This window comes from Colletotrichum chrysophilum, assembly GCF_026319265.1.
Source record: "Colletotrichum chrysophilum strain AFK26 chromosome Unknown scaffold_74, whole genome shotgun sequence".
Classification (NCBI taxonomy): Eukaryota; Fungi; Ascomycota; class Sordariomycetes; order Glomerellales; family Glomerellaceae; genus Colletotrichum; species Colletotrichum chrysophilum.
In genome coordinates, this window is record NW_026517361.1 from 191,431 (window position 1) to 209,328 (window position 17,898).

Sequence of the window (17,898 nt, forward strand, 5' to 3'; positions counted from 1 at the left end):
AGCAACTCGTCTCAGAATAAAGATACGCATAAACTAAATATTGCAGTCCTCCACTCCGTGTGTCCCAAGGACACCAGCTCCTGCTCGAGGGAGGAGACCGTACAATCAAGCTCTCAAAGCCCGCTTAGCACGATGTGAAGAGCTTTTGAACAATTCTAATAATCGTCGTAATGATTCTGGAAGAGAAAACGGCACGCCTCAAAGTGCACACTCCCACACTCCGACGGAGCCATCACATGTATCCAAATGGACTACGGATGGAAAGTTGGTAGAGAATCCAAATGGAAAAGTCACATTCATGGATAACTACCTGATAGGTATGGTGAATGATGAGGTAAGAAGGTCTCGGTTGACATCAAGGTGCATGATTACTGAAGTCGATGAAATAGCTGCGAGCGATGCATGAGTTGATAAACTTGGACGAAAAAAGAGTGCAACAACGCCCTGTATCCCAAGCCCTAAATGTCAAACTCTGATCTCATTCTTGACGGAGAAAACATTAGCACAAGCACAGCACATGCTTGGCCAAGTCCGGCCGTTGTGTTCAAGCTTTGGCAGACCTTTCTAGACCGTGTGAATCCATTCACAAAGGTGATTCATGTGCCAAGCCTTCAGCCTTTTGTCGTCGAGGCCACCAACGGCCCTCGTGGTCTATCATCCAACATCATGTCGCTTATGCTTTCCATCTTCCTGATGGCAGTAATTTCAATGACTGAGGACGAATGCGACAAGTCTTTGGGAATATCCAAAGAATCAGCCACAGTGACCTTTTCTGGAGCCACACAGCAAGCTCTTCGACGTCTGGACTTCATGCGAACAGACGATTTGGTAGTGTTGCAAACGCTTTGCCTGTACATGGTATGCTCCGTCCTGCACTTAGATTTCGTTCGTTGACCGGTGGAGCAGTACTCTTTGCAGGCGAAAGACGATCGCCATAGTTCATGGGTTCTAAGTGGCACTGTCATTCGGATCGCTCAGAAAATGGGTCTTCATCGAGATGGGCGCGCTCTTGGTCTTGGGCCCTTTGAAACCGAGATGCGGCGAAGAATATGGTGGCAACTTGTGTCACATGATTCGAAGTTTGCGCTTTTCTCTGGCTTTGGGCATTCCTTGCTTCCGCGAGATTGGGATGTTCAAGAGCCAAGTAACTTGAATGATGCCGATATCTTCCCGACAGCAACTCTGCCGACTTTGGATCGCGATGGCCCATCAGAGATGGTGATTTGCTTGATCAGAAATAAGTTGACGAAGTTTCTTGTGGACACGCCGGGCCTCGAGCCCGTCGAAATGGCCGCGGAGCTCAACAGTCTGGCTGTTCATCCCCCTCTGTTCGTCAATTCGAGGAATCAGCAAATGGGCTACTATCTTACCCAGTTCGATATTCTTGAAGAAGGCTTGCAACATATTCTGGAGTATCGATGTAATACACACGCGGGGCAAGCTCATGTTCTTGCTCAAGCTTTAGGAGCAGGACTCATTGTGCAGAAATGCCAGTTGATGAGGGGGCTTAACGACAGATCCAGACCAGAAGCCGAGGGTGTTCATGAGGCGGAGGGTGCATTCTTGGGGGCTGCCGCATTCCTGGAGCATATCGCATCTCTATATGAGCACTCTCAGGGCAATGGGTTTAGTTGGTTCGCGGATTTTAACTTCCAGTACGACATCCTGCTCTACGTGGTTGTACTTCTCGGGCAGAGAGTTGATCACTATATGGGGGACCGAGCATGGGAAAACATTGCGACTATTTACCGATTTCGCCCTGGACTTTTGGAGGCCTCCGAAAGATCTTGCTTAGTTCTCGGCCAGGCTGTGCTGACGGCGTGGGCGAAAAGACGAGATTTTCACTCCACCTCCGGGTTATCTTGCGAAGACCCCGAGAACATCGTTGAGCTGCGAGCACAAACTCGATTGAATGATAACATCGGAGATGAGGACTTCCCATTCATCGTTACAAACTCTGAAATCCCAGCGCCCTCTGAATCTTAGGAATGGGCGTACCCGCTGAGGGTTGACAACGGGGTTGCTACTAATATTGAAGACGGGGAGCTGCCGTTTATGGACACAATCACCTCGAATTGGGCATTCTTAACTCCCATAACTGAGCCTCAAAGCAGATCACACGGCAAAGACCTAGAGCCTGCAAATTCGCCATAATATTAGTAAAGAGCACAGATTCCTACGAAGTGTGATGCAATTTATTTTCAAATGCTCCAAGCGATAGCTCTCATAACAGCTTCGTGATCCTTGTCTAGTCCCGCGGGAAACCTATCAGCCGATAGGTGATACCTGCGAATCACCCCCTTCCTTGAGAAGGCTTGTTTGCAGCTAATTGATCGACAAGAAAGCGTCCTATTTAGATCCCTAAGCTAAACCTTTGTTTCCACAAACAGCTGTCTGTCTACTGTCTTGCTTGTCGGGGAGTCTTCTCATTCGGGGAGTTCAATTTCAACCCGTGATCCCGGCTCGGTGTCTTCAAATTTATTGTCCGCTCCGATCCTCCATTCGGATGACGGGAACTCCGACTGAAGAAGTTCTCTCATCTCAACACGCCTTAGATCACTGAAAACCTCTGCACAACTCACGCTCTTCATCCACATAAAGACCTCCATGACTCACAGATTCCCCAAAGGCACGTCACACATCTTACTCAAACGAGAAACCAGCATTCAACAAAATCTTTTTCCAGGAGCATGATGCCATTAGACACAAACAACGTTGGAGGGAGTGCGTGGCAAACTCTTACAAGCTCCCTCCATCACAACGTGTTTCAACTGCCTTCAAGAGAAATAGTCATTTTCATCACCTTTTTGGTACGTGCCTGCTGAGACATATCGCTATAATACTTGCTCACGGCAGTCTTCTGTAATGCAGCTTGTAGGACTGGGCATGTTATATGCCACCTACAACGCGGTTTTCCACCCACTTGCACATTTCCCGGGGCCCAAATACGCTGCTTGCTCCGACATACCGTTCATGGCAATACAGACAAGTGGAGACATGGTTCCGTGGCTCGTTTCTCTGCACAACACATATGGGAGCGTGGTTCGCGTGGGAGCTACCAGGTTGAGCTTTATCGATGGCCAGGCGTGGAAAGACATATACTCCCATAAGACTGGTGGGAAGAGGAGCTTTCCAAAAGACAGACTTGTGTACGGACCGGATCCAAATGGACACCGAAATCTATTGACAACAATACCCGACGCGGAGCACAGTCAGCTTCGAAAAGTGTTCTCGCCTGCATTTTCCGAAAGAAGCCTTCAAGCGCAAAGCCCGCTCATCTCGAAGTATGTCGACCAGCTAATTGAGAGTATCTTGAGAGACATCAAAACGAACCCACAAACGATGTTCGATATGGTCAAGTTGTACAATCTCACAACATTCGACATCATGGCCGAGTTGGCCTTCGGCGAACCACTTGGGCTTTTAGCTAGCTCGAGCTATTCGGAATGGGTCGGTAACATCTTTGGAAATCTCAAGGCCAACGCGATTGCCCAGATTGGCCGTGAATGGCCATGGCTCGGTAATTTGGTGCAAATGGTTACACCTCACCACCTCAAGAAAGCCTCGGAGCTGCACTTCGCACACGCTATTGAACGTGTGGATCGCCGCATCAAAACAACAAAGGAGGATGCAGACATTTGGAACTTGGTTCTGAGCCAACCTGGCAGCAGACAGATCACCAAAGGCGACATGTATACAAACTCGTCTTTGTTCATGGTGGCGGGATCCGAGACTACAGCAACCATCCTAAGCGGCGTCACATATTTACTTCTCAAGAATCCGGACAAGCTTGCTCGTCTAGTTACAGAGATTCGGCAGGTTGAGTCAGAGAAAGAGTTGACGATTCAGAGGCTTTCCAAAATGACCTATCTGACAGCCGTACTTAATGAGGCACTCAGGTGGTATCCACCTGTACCAGTCGGGGTTTGGCGGGAGGTTCCCGAAGGCGGTGGCACCGTTGCTGGACATTGGGTCCCGGCCAGGGTGAGCAGAACACAACCTTGCTTCCGTGTTTATCACGCTAATTAAAACTTGCAGACTCGTGTGTCTGTGCCTCAATTTGCCGCCAATCACTCCTCGCGTAATTTCCAAGACCCTGGGGCTTTCGTTCCAGAGAGATGGCTGCCTGGACCAGAGTTTGAGCCAAACGCCAAAGATGTCGTGCAGCCCTTTTCCCTTGGGCCCCGGAACTGCATCGGAATGAAGTAAGTCCCTTTCAGTTAACAGCTATGTACAAGTCTCGCTGCTCAATCAAAGTATTAATACATGATAGTCTGGCTTGGCATGAAATGCGGTACATCTTGGCGAGGACATTGTGACATTTTAATCTATCTCTTTGTGCCGAAAGCACGAATTGGACGAAGCAGAAGACGTACATTCTCTGGGAGAAGCTGCCTCTCATGGTTTTGATGGAGCCAATTCGGTAGAGAGCTATTCTGTTGGCGTTGAATCAAACATGCGAAGTTGCATGCAGCCTGTCGGAACGCCTATTCAAAGATTACGCCTGCCGGCGGTGTTGCCTTCATCACGCGATAGTCGTCCAGCAAGTTACAGTTCACACGCAACGCCAAGTAGTTTGCTGGGTAGTTGAACATGGCAAACGAGATAAGAAAGCAATTGCGTCCTAAGTTCCTCCGTGAGGAGTTTCCCAGAGTCTGGTGCTTCTGAAAGCAGGTGCTAAATGAATTGCCTTTGAGTATACTGCATCAAGATAAAGTGACCAGATTGGACTGACGGCATCGCCACCCAAGCACCACAACCCAGTCAAAACATCAACGTATGCAGATTATGCTCCACCGGGATTTCAATCAGCCTGATCAATGGTGGATAATTTTCACGGGATTCAATCAACCTAGGACGGGTTTGAGCAAAGGATGTGATGCAAAAAGTGGGAAGTCACTAGGATAGGTGACGAAATGCAAATCTTATGCTAAGACTTTCGAAAAGCTTCAGGTGTCATTAACGTACAATGAATTCAAGGTAATATGTGTTCGTTACGTTCGAATACCGATTATTAATTCGTTTTGAATTCCGCGTTTCCAAAATCATTGGCTTCTATTTACTGTGCGCGTTCATCAGGACCTAAGCTGAGTCAGACTCAGACTTGTTGCCGTTAGCAACCTCCTTGTGCGTAGCCTCGCCCTTGGCGTCTGTGCGGAACTGCACCTCCTCTTCTCTCAACTGAGCCATCAACGTCTCGTTTGCCTTCCATACAGGCTTGATCTCGAAGAGGCGGTCAACCTTCTCAAGCGGAACGCCACTGGTCTCTGGAATAAGGAAAAAGGCGAAGAAAAATGCCAAGAAGGAGAGCGAGGCGAAGAAGAAGTACACGCCATAGCCCATAGCCGCAAACATCTGCTCCGTGAACCTCGATACGAGAAAGTTGAACAGCCAATTGCTTGCCGTGGTGGCGCCGCCTGCCAAAGAACGAAAGTTGGGGTCGAAGAATTCCTGTATAGAATGTTAGCCAATGGTTAAGAGACTCTGGAAGGGTTGACTCACGGAATTGATGACCCAAGGGGTGCCGTTCCATGTCGGGGTATAGACTGCAGTCCAGAGGTAGAAGAAGACGATAGCAGCATAGCCACTGCCGGTCAAGTGATCCTGAGGGTTCTTCGTCGGCTCGACGACGCAGACATACGCGCCGATGACCCACATGCAGATGGAGCCGGTGATGGCACCAATCAGTAGAAGCTTACGTCTTCCAAGCTGATCAACCAGGAACAACAGCCAGACGAAGGTCATGACAGCCTTGATGACACCGAAAATGCCCGTCATCAAGTTCACAGTATTCGAATCAATGCCAATGCTCTGGCGAACGACAGTCAGCAACAACGCAACCTCCCAGGAAATGGCCAAGAGACAAGACTTACTGAGAAGATGGTGGGAGAATAGTAGTTGATCGCATTGATCCCGGATCCGTTCTGCCAGAAGAAGAGCATACAACCCAAAAACAGTCTCCACTGAAGGTTAGGGCGTTGACCAAGTGCCTGGAAAGGCTGCCAGAAGCCAAGTCCCACAGTGGACTTCTGAAGCTCATAGATCTTGTCAATAGCAGCAATCTCCTCCTGGATGTAGATGTCGTTCGGTTCCAATTGTCGAATCCAGCAGAGGTTGTCCATCGCCTGCTTGCGATAGTCCTTGAGAAAGAGCCATCTCGGGGACTCTCGAATCCAGCAAGAGCCAATCAACAGCAGACCGGATGGAATAAGTTGAACGGCGAAGGGTATGATCCATTGAGTTCGGCCAGGGGGGACGTGGGCTTCGACACCGAACTACGCCATGTGTTAGGGGGGCATTTTCCCATATGAAGTTTTCGTTCGTTACTTACGTTGATCCAAAACCCTACAAGACCACCAATCTGCCACCCAAGTTCGTAAAGACCAACGAGACGACCACGGATAGCAGGAGGCGACAATTCGGAGATGTAAATAGGGATGATGTTCTGCGAAGTTTATCGTCAACGACTGGACATTCATACTGAGCGGTATCTGAGGCGGACTCACCGACGCGACGCCAGTTCCAAGTCCAGAAAAAACGCGTCCAGCGTACAAGATTCCCAAGCCAGTGTTACCAGTAGCACCGCAGGTAAGTCCAGCACCGAGCGAAAACGTGGTGGCGCCAATCGCTAAGCACCACTTGCGACCGATAAAGTAGCTGAGACAGTATGTGAGGAGGGCTCCAAAGAAAGCACCTGCAACAAACAGAGAAACGATGTTCTCGCTGATAAGGTTTCTTGCCGCGCTGGAGATGTCTTTGAGTCCGAACTCGTCCTTGAAAGAGTCGAGAGCTACCGTTGTTCCGATAAATGCGCTGGTGTATCCGATCATGCAAGATCCACAGGACGCGATGATGGCGAGCACATAGATGCGCCAGTTGTAAACCGACGGCGGCGTTGGCCGCTCTTCAACAACGGTGAGGATACCCATAGCAGCGACACAAAAGCTGAATGGAATGTCAAGCGACGGAAATGGGTGATGGTCGAGAAATGGGCTTCTCGAGGATGAGGAGGGAAGGAAAATGTGAACAGGTCGAGGCTCCGGTCATCACTAAGTATTTTCTCTCAGGTGGAGCAACCCCATAGCTCGAATCTTCATTGCCCCATAGTCTGGAGCAACCACTTCGGGGTTTGCGGAGTGGAGGACTGGGGAGCATGAGGCATATTGTTGACAATGCAGCAAGACAGATTGGGCAGATCAGATTCTGGAGGCCGCAGTCTGCAAGACTATTGCAGTCCATGAAAGATGGTCGTCGTCATATCCGGCACTCTGCATTCAGGGCGTCCCCTTGAAAAAGTTGAGGCTCCACCGAGCCTCAAATGGGGCGGCTACACTGGCCGGGGATGCGTTTTTCCCCGTGGAGCATCCGCTTCATGATTTTCCCCATGGAGAGAGACAAACTTGCAGCCCGGGGCAGCGAATAAGAATCAGTATATATCTCACACGTACATCCCCTCTGCTCCGGTCCAGGCATTGACGTTTGGAGATTGACAGATTGCCATTAGTTGATGGATTCACGCACCCTTCGGCCATCTACCGACAGATGGAGATCCATAATGGCCCGTGCTGCAGTGGCTCCGATCCCGGCCAGCCGAAGGCAAGGCGAGAGGGTGATAATTATTAACCCGCCCGCCACCCAAGTCGTCCGAAAGAGCCGCCGTTCGTCAATGCGGCGGCGGAGCTCCTGCTTGGGAACGGCAATAGACTCTTCCGACTCGTTGGGGTGATAAAGCACCAATCTTGCGCCTGGCCAGTGCTTATCTGCGAGCTCGCCCCCGTGCTGTGTCGGTGGAAATACGCTCGCCCGTTCGTTTCATTCTTGCCTTGATTCGCCGCACAATCGCTTGTTCTTTTATTGTTCACGCCAAGAGGATCGTCGCTCCAGCGACTTCTGGATATACGATATTCCCAACATCTTGGCTCAAATCCCTCAAGAAGGGTTGCAGTTCACGGATTGCGCGGGCAGGATCACTCGGAGGCGAAGCCCTCCCGACTGGCTGCCAATCGTTGGGATCGAAGGGCCTTTTTCCCACATGTCTCTACCTTCAATTGCCGAACCGATTGAGCATCCGGATTTCTCTTAAGATAGGTTACTTGCCTGGCTGAAATAGCGTGAAGCAGTCTCAGGCTGGCCACTGCTCTGAAATATCCGCGCATCTCACGCGGAATTTTCCTACACTTGAGGCTCCTTCAATCAAAACGCTCAAGGTCTGTAATTTGCGAAGGTTTTCTTGGCCTTCGGAAAGCCGTAGGGCTTCCAATAATGTTGCAAGCATCTTCTAGGGCGATCCTGAATGCGGAAGGTGCTTTTATCTCAAATTGGTCCCGCTGATTTGCCAAGACCGTTAGAGTGCGTGCATAAGCCGGATCCTCCCGCTTCTTGTCCTGTGAACTAGCCAAGCCCTCTAACGACGTCCTCTTTTGCAAGCCGCATACAAGTCAGCAATCCAAAGCCCAAACGTCAGGCAGAGCTGCACTTCTTTAGTGAGGGTATCATAATAATACCTATCGCATCGCACCTGCTGAATGCTATGCCTAGCTGGTCTAGACCTAGACGCGCTCTAAAAACCTATTAGCGCGCGCCCACGGGACCGGTTTTGGGGGGGGGGGGGGGGGTTAGGGCTAGGAACCAGGTAGCTAGGTAGGTAGGTAGGCTAGTAGTAAGTAGTAGGTAGTAGTAGCAGCAAGTAGGTAGGTAGGAGCAGTGGTCTATAGCAGTCCTTCATTATTCATCATCTCTCAATGCGAGCAGAAGCCCCGCGGGGCTTTTTTATATTTTCATAGACAGACCGATCTCCCAGTTTTCAGCCGGAAGTCGCGCGCGCCTAGTCAACAAGCCCCGCGGGGCTTCTCTTCCCCTCTACGACCCCACCCATAAGCTAGACGGACGGCCTCTATAGTCTATCAATCAAGAAGACCTCAGGAGCCTTCTATAGTTCTATGAGCCTATTGAGAAGCAGCTTCAGACCTGTATAATTAGTGTATAGAGAAGCCCCGCGGGGCTTATGCATCTTTAGCGAGCTTGTTAGCGAGCTGGATGGGTCTCATAGTAAAGATCCTTAAGAAGCCCCGCGGGGCTTGTTGTGATGATCAACAGAAATCACCCTATGGTTAGCGGAAATCACCGTATAGTATGGTGTAGCTCACTAGTAGCTCAGTAAGCCCTGCGGGGCTTCTCTGTCTCTGTATGAGTTTGTCAGAAAGCTAATGCAGCTCTGTGGTTATCGTTTATAGTAAGCCCCAGGGGGCTTCCTATGATGATTAAAACAGCTTACGTTATAGCATAGAATAAGAAGCCCCGCGGGGCTTCTTCGTCTCTCTATGAGGAGGAGTATGCCGGTAGGCCGAAGGAACCCAAGGTTTGTCGAGAAGCCGCGCCGAGCTTTTCAGTTTTCGTAGACTTAACGGTTCGCAGAAGGACTTATTAAGCCAGTCAAGAGCCCCTGAAAGGCCTTTTCTCTCTGTAATCGGTCTTCAGCACGCTCAGCAGATGTTGGACATGCTCCTCATCATAAGCCCCGCGGGGCGTTCTCCAGTAAGCTCGCCAGCGGGCTGGGCAGATTTCATAATCAACATCTTTAGGAAGCCCCGCGGGGCTTCCTGTATTGTTCAGGCAGCAGAAATTGCCTCACACAAAAGCTTAGGAAGCCCCGCGGGGCTTTCTATCCTTCCGATCATGCGTCAGCAGCAGCAACCAATATACCTCTACAGCAGATGGAGAAGACCCGCTATGCTTTTCTCCAGTATAGAAATCCTTTCCCAAGCAAACGACTAAAGACGAAGGACCGCAGAACTTGCTGGACAGGCCTGATCACTTCGCAATAGTTGTGTTGTAGCAGGAGTGGCAGCTAAATGGGAGGAAAGTAGTCCATAGGAGAAACTAGCATGCCAATGAATGTAGGTAAATACACGTAGGATCAGAAAGGCAGAAAAAGCACAAGACTGAGGGGCAGTATGACAAGGAAAGGAAAAAGGAGAACATGAATCCGTCCGATCCACACACGTGTCCTCGACTCGACAGCCGCTTACGATGAATTCCAAAGACGTACTGAATGACGTAAGCAAGGGGGCTTTGGAATGCAAATGATGGGGCAAACGGAGCTAGCTAGCAGGCGCTGAGCGTGTTACCCCCTCGACGAGAAGGAGGGGGCTTTTCGTCAGTTGACGAGCGACGTCGGCGCCCACGCCTGAGTCTGAAGACCCCGAATGGGCACTGTCGGGACCACGACCTGTAAAGTGGTTGATGTAGTACGGATAGTATCTCCAGTGCGTGTCTCGCCGTGGGGAAGATGGGTCAAAGGGCGTTCGAAGCAGTCAGGGAAGAGGCGACAAGGAGACACAGATAGCCCTGTGCCCCGCAGCTACTGGCAGGACAGCAAGAGCGTTATATAGGATGTGAGGCGTAGCCGGAAACAAATGGCTGGGTACCCCTTGTCAGGCTTCTGCCGTTGTCTCATCTATCCCTTCTTTACATTACCTAAGCCCTCCGATTATGTAACCACTGTCGGGCATGTATCGGTGTATGCTACGCGGCTTAATGCTATCGGAGCATGAGCGAGGTCTACAGGTGAAATGCGGTGATACGGCCGCCAGATGTGGGAAAGAGATAATAAAAGACCTATAGACATACTTCCCTACCTGTCTACATTAGTATTAGAACAATAAAGTGGGAATATGCGCAGCCGAGAGGCGGCAGTAGATTTTCTGCCTGTCTTTCTTCACATCTTCATTACGAAACATGATTGATGCATATACTGCTACTGGCTACCTAAGGGTTCAACAAGCCAACGTTATGGAAACGTCTATACGCCGCCACGCGTCACAGATGCTAAGTATAAGACAGCCGAACACTTAGGAACTAAGGAACACATCGGACATATCTAGAACCACTGTGCGTGTAACAGCAGCTACAATCATATATATAACACCCAAGATTCGAACGTATATCTATAAAAGTCCCTTTGAAATGCTTCCGTCCAGCAGGACCAAGCTCAGTATCATTACCATCGCATAACGAACTCACCACACCCGCATAGCACTTGAGGTAGGCAGAGGCACGGCATTATGCGTTATCGCTAATCACAGCATAGCATCAAGGGATAATACCCGACATATACGGCCAGTCAAAACCAGCGAGGATGACGAACGGCACTCCACGTAGACGAGAAGACTGTGATCCCTCGTGAACAGAGGTAGAGCAGCGGGGAGCAGCTGTATGTTATGTTATAGGAGATCTGCAGGCCAGGCCGGCCTTGAGTATGTTGGTAAGAAGATGGAGCTGCGATCAATCAGAAGACCGGAAGGTGCCGAGACATCAGTGCCAGCGAGCCAGCGGTGCCCTCAGAAGCCCCCCGGGGCTTAGTCGACACGCTTATGTCAGTAGCATAACTCATAAGGGAGTAGCAACGGAGAAACAGTAGGGTTGCTTTCACAGGTGACAGCGTTCGCTACGACGGGGGAATCAACATCCCCTACCGCCCTCATCATAATAAAGATGGAGAAACCTTGAAGAATGTAGAGAAGGTGTACGTGGCTAGTGTGGTGGTCTTTTGACGTGACCGAAACCAAAAGGGGTAATAGCCCAGACATCGAGATTACGTCGAGACAGCAGGGGCATAGCTCTAGTAGTAGTGTACGCGCACAACAGAACAGGTGGGCGCATTAGAAAGGCATGTGTACAGGCACACGGCTTCAAGACGAAAAGTAGGTGTGAAACAGGTGGGGTTATATAGGAATGTGAGAGATGTGGCAGCTCCTCTCTCTGACAAGGCATGCAAGGGAGGTTTAGGAAAGGTCCAGATGAGAACGACAGTACAACTGCCTACGACATGTTCGACGCCCTTGGAATGCGAGAGTCGACCATCGGGACCGAGCGACATGAAAACAGCCCCAGAACGTGAAAACTCAATTAGCCGCGCTCTGCGTGCTTCTCTCTCCTCACTTGCTCATTTACAGTTGCCGACAAAGGAAAAGTAACAAAACGAAAAACACCGAGCTTAGACATGGCCAGCACAGCGGCCGGGACGAAACGGAAAGTCGGCGGCGAAGACGGCGGTGCGGCGCTGTCGGCCCCGAAACGCCGCTTGAAGAAGCATGTGCCCTTCCGAGAAAGCGAGTCGATCTGGGAGCGCGCGAAGCCCTACCTGTTAGCTGTCGGTAAGCTGCACGTCGATGTACTGGATACAACATGGAGCACCGGCAGGAACCGCCACGTCGAGCCGGGCCACGTTCGGGAGCTGACGGAGGTCTTCATGAAGGGCGGCCTTGAACGTGGGGCTCCGGAGTCTGACGCCTAGTGGACGTGTGAGCTATACGACAAAGGTGAGCCTCGTTCCGCCTCGACATCAGCAGGAACGCAAGAGCGTTGAGAACCCCACAGATCATCTCCCCGCAGACCTCAACATCAAACTGCGCGTCAACCGCAGAGACCCAAGCCTTCCGGACAATCATGGGCAGATCTGGAACCATCTGGTGTCAATCGCGTCAGTCGCAGCGGGTTCTATCACAGGTAGCCAAGTGACCGTTGACTATAGGCTTGTCGAGGCTCTCCGTCTCGGCAGCGAGAAGAGTTTTCCGACACGCCGGCTCGTTACGCTTTGGAACCACGAAGGGTGGAGGGAAATCACGACGCGCTGGTGCCAGACCCGTCTGGGGCTTGAGACCTTCAACATCTCCACCTTCGAGTCGATGGCCGGCCTTCGGATTGACGAATACTGGTTTGCGACGATGAGGACCGTGCTGGCCACGCTCGAGGCCCTGCCCCTCGACGAGACGCAGGACCTCGGACTGGAAGATTGGAGTCGTCTGGCATCTGGGCTACAAGGTGGCAAGGAGACCAGCGGGACGGCCGCAGCCAGGACGTCGACCACACAGGATGTGGTCGAAGCTGTCTTCTTCACCGGCAATGGCCACCGCCGCGTGGCCGGCCTCCTGGACACCTTGGACGATGCTATGTACAGGGGGGTTTGTCGGGCCGTCTGGAACGGGACGGATCTTCGCTTCGCAGACTTGAAGCGGTTCCTCCGCAACAGGAGGCCGGATATGGAGGCCGCCGTCCGAGCGCTGCAGCATGTCATCGGTTGGGTAGACCGCGCAAGCGCAGTCGAACTCGAAAGTGTGAATCCCAAGTTGGAGAACAAGCCGCAGCTGCTAGAGCATCTGCAAGACGCCCTCGACAGCCTCAGCTCGTCCAGGGGGGATCCGAGCGGCTTCTCCGCAAACACAGCACCGCGTCTGCAGCAGCAAGTCCTAGACTTTGCCCGATGCGACGCCAAAGCCTTCCGGACACCAGAGGCACAGTCCCTCCTCGCCAGCTCGATCACCCACGTTGACGACCTAACGTACGGGAATCGGTTCGAGAACGCGTCATGGGCACGTCTCCTACGAGTTGTCCGGCATACTGTTGACCCTCAAGATGGGACGCACATCCTCCGGCCTGCATGGGAAACGGTGAAGACCAACGAGGCGTGCCTCCGCGAGGCGCAGGTGTCAACGCTTGTGTCTGCTTTCTGCTCTGATCTCATCCGGCTGAGCGATCAGCCAATACGAAAGAAGGATACTATGCTTCTCGCCCTCCAGCGGCGGATCGAAAAGGTCCTAGCAGTATCCGCAAGCGAGCTGCAAGTAATCGGTCTAGCCAGCGTAGTCTCATCAAACAAGCCAGCTCAGCATCGTCCCGCTAACAGCGATGACGAAAACGACAGAGGGGACGACAACGACGACGACGACGACGACGACGATAGCTGCGGGCTGCAAATAATCAGATGCCCTCAGGGCGTTAAGTGATGATGAGAAGTGCTAACCGTGGAAACAAGAAGCCACAACCCAGCACAGCAGTAGAGTAGCGTCAGCACCCCCAAGATGTCCGTCCACTCGTCACCGAACGAGGAACTTCACGATGACCTTAACGAGGATGCAACATTCACGCATGGCGATATGTGGCGGAGCGAAGACGAAGACAACGAAGGGGAGGATGGGGGCGCGAGAGGTGTAAGCAGGGAGACGCAGCGGTGGGCGATTGATCACTCCACCGGTCACCATCGCCTCCAAGGTGAGCATGTCGTAACCGGGACGCCGAACGTGACAATCAGGTACATAGCTGACTCGTGCTCGATACGCGAGCATCGTCGAAACAGCGGCCCGCTTCATTCAGAGAGTGCTAGCGAAAGACTTCGAGTCCACAGACGCGCTCAAGATGATGCAGGAGAAGCACACCATCGACTTCGGGTCGCGCAGGGCGGGGTGCACCCAGGTGAGGCCGTCAGACGGCTTCTTCCCGCAGTTTTATCTTGACTTCTTCAGCGTCGTCGGCAAGCCGGGCCGGCCGATATCAAGGCACGGCAGCCCGATCTTCGACAATATCACCGTCTCCTTCCAGCGGTGGTCAGCGCCATACGGCGCGAAGCACGTCAGCAGGATCCCCTTCGACGTCGCTGGCCGGACGTTCAGGATTGCGGAGGCAGCCACGCGCGAGACCTGGTTCATTGTCATGCACCCTGTGACGGGAGAGGTGTCCGAGCTACCGTCGTTAACCGCAGACGCCCGACGGAGGCGTGAGCAGGCCGGCGAGAAGAGCGGGATGCCAATGCCGCTAGCCTGCGAGTTGGCTTCGTACACCACCGGCATATTTCAGTCCCCAGCGCTCCTCGGTGAGGGCATCCAGCGGTCATGGCGGCCCGGCGGTCAGGAGAGCCAACGAATCAGCTCGAACCGGTGGATGTCTTTCCAGGAGGCGTTCATGGAGGGCTGGGCGGCCTGGTCGGGGCGACACAGCGGTGCCACGTCGTTTTGGGCGAGGCACGAGCCGGCCTTCCACGCCTACGACTACGGGGCCAACATCGAGATCGAGGTGAGCGAGGAGCTGTACGACCTGCCGCGGGAGAGGCACTGCGCCATGGACGACAGTGAGGACGAGGAACACGGGGAAGAAGCAGGAGGAGGCCAGGTAGACGAAGACAACGACAACGAGACGCTCCGGCTCGAAGAGCTGTCCATGGCTGATGATGGGCTCAGGAGGGCAGAGGCGGAGGGAGCGGCGAACGCGAACTGGTGCACGCGCGGCAGTCGTGGCGGCATCGACAACGCGAGGTACCAGCGGATATTCGACGAATGCGACGGGCTTCGGAAGCTCGTGTCGGAGCTTGAGACGCGGTTCCAGCTGGAAAACATCACAGCCGTCTCGTACGCGCTAGCCGTCTGCATCAATAGCGATAGAACCACCGAGGCCGACCGTTCGGAGACGCGCTGTCTGCTTGCCGACAGAAACATGCTTGCGAGGGAGTTTGCGAGCACCCGCGACTACACCTTCTACCCCCAAGCGTTCCACCCGGTGTGCGGAAATGTGTCATCCAACTGCCCGCCTATGTTCCTCAACTCGCTCTTCGCCGCTATGAAGGGGAACATGAGCGATCTGAACGAGGGCGCCGACGTTCTCTCGTTCGGCTACTTCCAGGGATACTCAAACATCAAGCGAAGCGTCCGCCACAGCCCTCATGACTTGTTGGCCACGAAGGGGTATGCAACAGGGGCGCTGACCGTGCCGACTTCGGGTGCCTGAGCGACGTCAGCAGCGAGGGAAAAGCGCGAACGGTTACTGCGCATCATCCGCGGCCCCAACGAGTCGAAGCTTTTCGCGAGGGAGCGTCAGTAGATCGACGTCGCCATCGAGGCTGAGGAGGTGGCGTTCCGGCATGAGCAAGTTGTGTCGCTGGACGTGCAGCGTATGACCGGCGCTGAGCGGACGTTCAAGACTGTCATCAGGCCCATCTTCTAAATCATGCGCTTCTTCCTTGTCGAGCACGAGTCGTTCGTGCACATATTCCGGTCGCTGCCCCTCGAGATCTTCCCGCGCATCATGTGCGCGTACTCGCGGCTGTTTAAGCTTGTTCTCGACGAAATGGAGCGTCAGTTCGTCCTGGGCGGCGAGCAGGGGCTCGACCTAGCGCGTTCAGAGGCGGTCGCCGTCGTCGACCGGCTGGGCGGGTACATGTTCTCGGGACATCCGCGACACCTCCCGAGAACGGTTCTCAGGCCGCTCGGTACGCTTGAGAGCCTATGGGCGGGCGGCTGGCCCTTCCTCGACCCGGCCGTCGTCAGCCTCGGCGCCCCGGGCTCGGGCGGGGCCGTCATCAACATGGGCCGGTGGCCCCACTCCGCCAGGACCGGGCGGCCCGTGCTTCTGCACGTCCGGGAACTGCACCACCACTACGGCGCCCGAGTTGCATCTTGTCGGGAGATTGCCGTCTGGTTCGCGCAGCTGGGCGAGCATGCGTTCGCGAGCAAGACTGCAGTGGCCGCGTTCGCCGAGGAGCTCGTCCGCGAGCTATGGGTCCCGCAGACGAAGACCTTCATCATGCAGCAGCTCAGGCGTCGCCTTCATGAGGGCGGTGGCGACCCAGGCAGACCCATCACGATGGAGAATATAGCCTCATGCGAGACGGCCATGGCGGCGTGGGAGGCGGCGCCCGACGCGTTCACATGGAAGGCGCTGCAGCGACTGTGTCGGGGGTTACGACTCGGCGGCGAGCGCGTGGCCATCGCCGTCTCAAAGTAGCGCACGCGGCACGACTTCGTCGCCGAACTCCTGCGGGTCATCGGCAGTGAGAAGGGGAGGGACTCCTTCGCAGCCAAGAATGCAACGTGGCCGCTCACACTCCACTTCGCCATTATCAACGGTCGTAAGTCGGCAGACGGGATCGGCGTAGGGATATGGGTCGCTGTTGTTACAGGCTGTTTCCTCGCCGCCGGCATCGAGTGGGTGCCCGACTCTGCCCGCGGCCGGCTCACTTCGAGAAGCGTCGTGCGGCTGGGGGGCCAAGCCACGGTGCAGCCGGCGCCCTTCGGCCCCCCTGGATCGCTACGGCGTGTAGCCCAGGAGGCGGATATTAACCATGAGAGGACGGTAAAGGACCGGGTGCAGCGCCAGGAATGCCAACCGCAGATCGACTTTGGCTGTCCCTTACCATTCACTAACATCCCCAGTCTGATTCTCGCCGGCTTCAATCAGGCCAAAGCGACATTCTTAGGCAAGGGGGATGCAAAGGTGCTGGACCACTACCAGATAGCTATGAATTGTCTCGCCGAGAAGATTGACGACCCACTCTGCCATCTGATGCTGATGATCACACTAACCGTTTGCTCATCATCAGAGACGCCAGAAGTAGTGCAAGGGTCGCATAGGTTCAGCGTTGCGTCCAAGAGAAATGACCCAGGCCAACTGGCCCTCGTCATGGTTACGCGGATGATGTGGTTCCTCTACCCGGGCTCGTTCCCCTGGGCGAAGGGCTCAGGTGGGACGGCGTACGACGTAGCGGAGATAACGAAGAAGATTGGTAAGTGATGCTAGTACTCTAACGTCATCCGGACAGCATGAAGCGACGCATACTGACACAGTGTTAGAGCATAAAGGCTGTAGTAACAGGATGCTGCGAGAGCTGGGCTGGGTAACGTCCAGAAGCAAACCGGACAGCCCGCGGAACACAGATCTACAGCTCCAGCCCCAAGAGCAGCTGCTGAAGACATTCCGAGATCTACGTGGCGCCTTGAAAAGGCCAGATGACTTCATCAGAATGGTCTTCCGTAGCGATGAGGAGATCTGGATGGACCGCTGCTCAAGTATCATCCACGGTTAAGAACTTCATATAACATCAGCTTGCTCTTTACGAATTGGGATGAAAGGCACTAGTTCCTGGAGCTATCACAGCTCCCCCTTGTCCCTGGACTACGAACCTTACGACTTGGGTCTTTGGACTGTGCTATAAGTGAGCGCACTACGCTCCTAGAAAGATAAAAAACAGCACTTTGAACAGTCAGTTTTAGGTCTGTTAATCTTATAGGAGAGGGACTAGATAGTTGGTATGAGTTGGTAGCACTTCTACGACATGAGCTGTTAGTTGAGGTG

General features: G+C 53.4%; 5 protein-coding genes across 5 annotated transcripts; 4 read left to right on the forward strand and 1 right to left on the reverse strand.

Annotated features, from left to right (window-relative positions):
• Positions 1 to 3,342: 3,342 nt before the first annotated feature.
• Positions 3,343 to 4,209, forward strand: COL26b_008484 (uncharacterized protein; the record flags this gene model as incomplete). The annotated part of the gene is made up of 2 exons (XM_053181242.1): positions 3,343 to 3,984; positions 4,039 to 4,209. 2 exons carry the CDS (start codon positions 3,343 to 3,345, stop codon positions 4,207 to 4,209), a joined length of 813 nt encoding a protein of 270 aa, XP_053034862.1.
• An 873-nt stretch (positions 4,210 to 5,082) lies between these two features.
• On the reverse strand, positions 5,083 to 6,929 carry COL26b_008485 (uncharacterized protein; the record flags this gene model as incomplete). Its single annotated transcript, XM_053181243.1, has 5 exons — positions 5,083 to 5,451; positions 5,503 to 5,811; positions 5,874 to 6,275; positions 6,332 to 6,445; positions 6,507 to 6,929. 5 exons carry the CDS (start codon positions 6,927 to 6,929, stop codon positions 5,083 to 5,085), a joined length of 1,617 nt encoding a protein of 538 aa, XP_053034863.1.
• A 5,072-nt stretch (positions 6,930 to 12,001) lies between these two features.
• Positions 12,002 to 13,784, forward strand: COL26b_008486 (uncharacterized protein; the record flags this gene model as incomplete). Its single annotated transcript, XM_053181244.1, has 2 exons — positions 12,002 to 12,269; positions 12,394 to 13,784. 2 exons carry the CDS (start codon positions 12,002 to 12,004, stop codon positions 13,782 to 13,784), a joined length of 1,659 nt encoding a protein of 552 aa, XP_053034864.1.
• Positions 13,785 to 13,859: 75 nt separating this feature from the next.
• On the forward strand, positions 13,860 to 15,555 carry COL26b_008487 (uncharacterized protein; the record flags this gene model as incomplete). The annotated part of the gene is made up of 2 exons (XM_053181245.1): positions 13,860 to 14,049; positions 14,135 to 15,555. 2 exons carry the CDS (start codon positions 13,860 to 13,862, stop codon positions 15,553 to 15,555), a joined length of 1,611 nt encoding a protein of 536 aa, XP_053034865.1.
• Positions 15,556 to 15,774: 219 nt separating this feature from the next.
• COL26b_008488 (uncharacterized protein) lies at positions 15,775 to 17,629 on the forward strand (the record flags this gene model as incomplete). The annotated part of the gene is made up of 3 exons (XM_053181246.1): positions 15,775 to 16,547; positions 16,599 to 17,329; positions 17,406 to 17,629. 3 exons carry the CDS (start codon positions 15,775 to 15,777, stop codon positions 17,627 to 17,629), a joined length of 1,728 nt encoding a protein of 575 aa, XP_053034866.1.
• Positions 17,630 to 17,898: the final 269 nt, after the last annotated feature.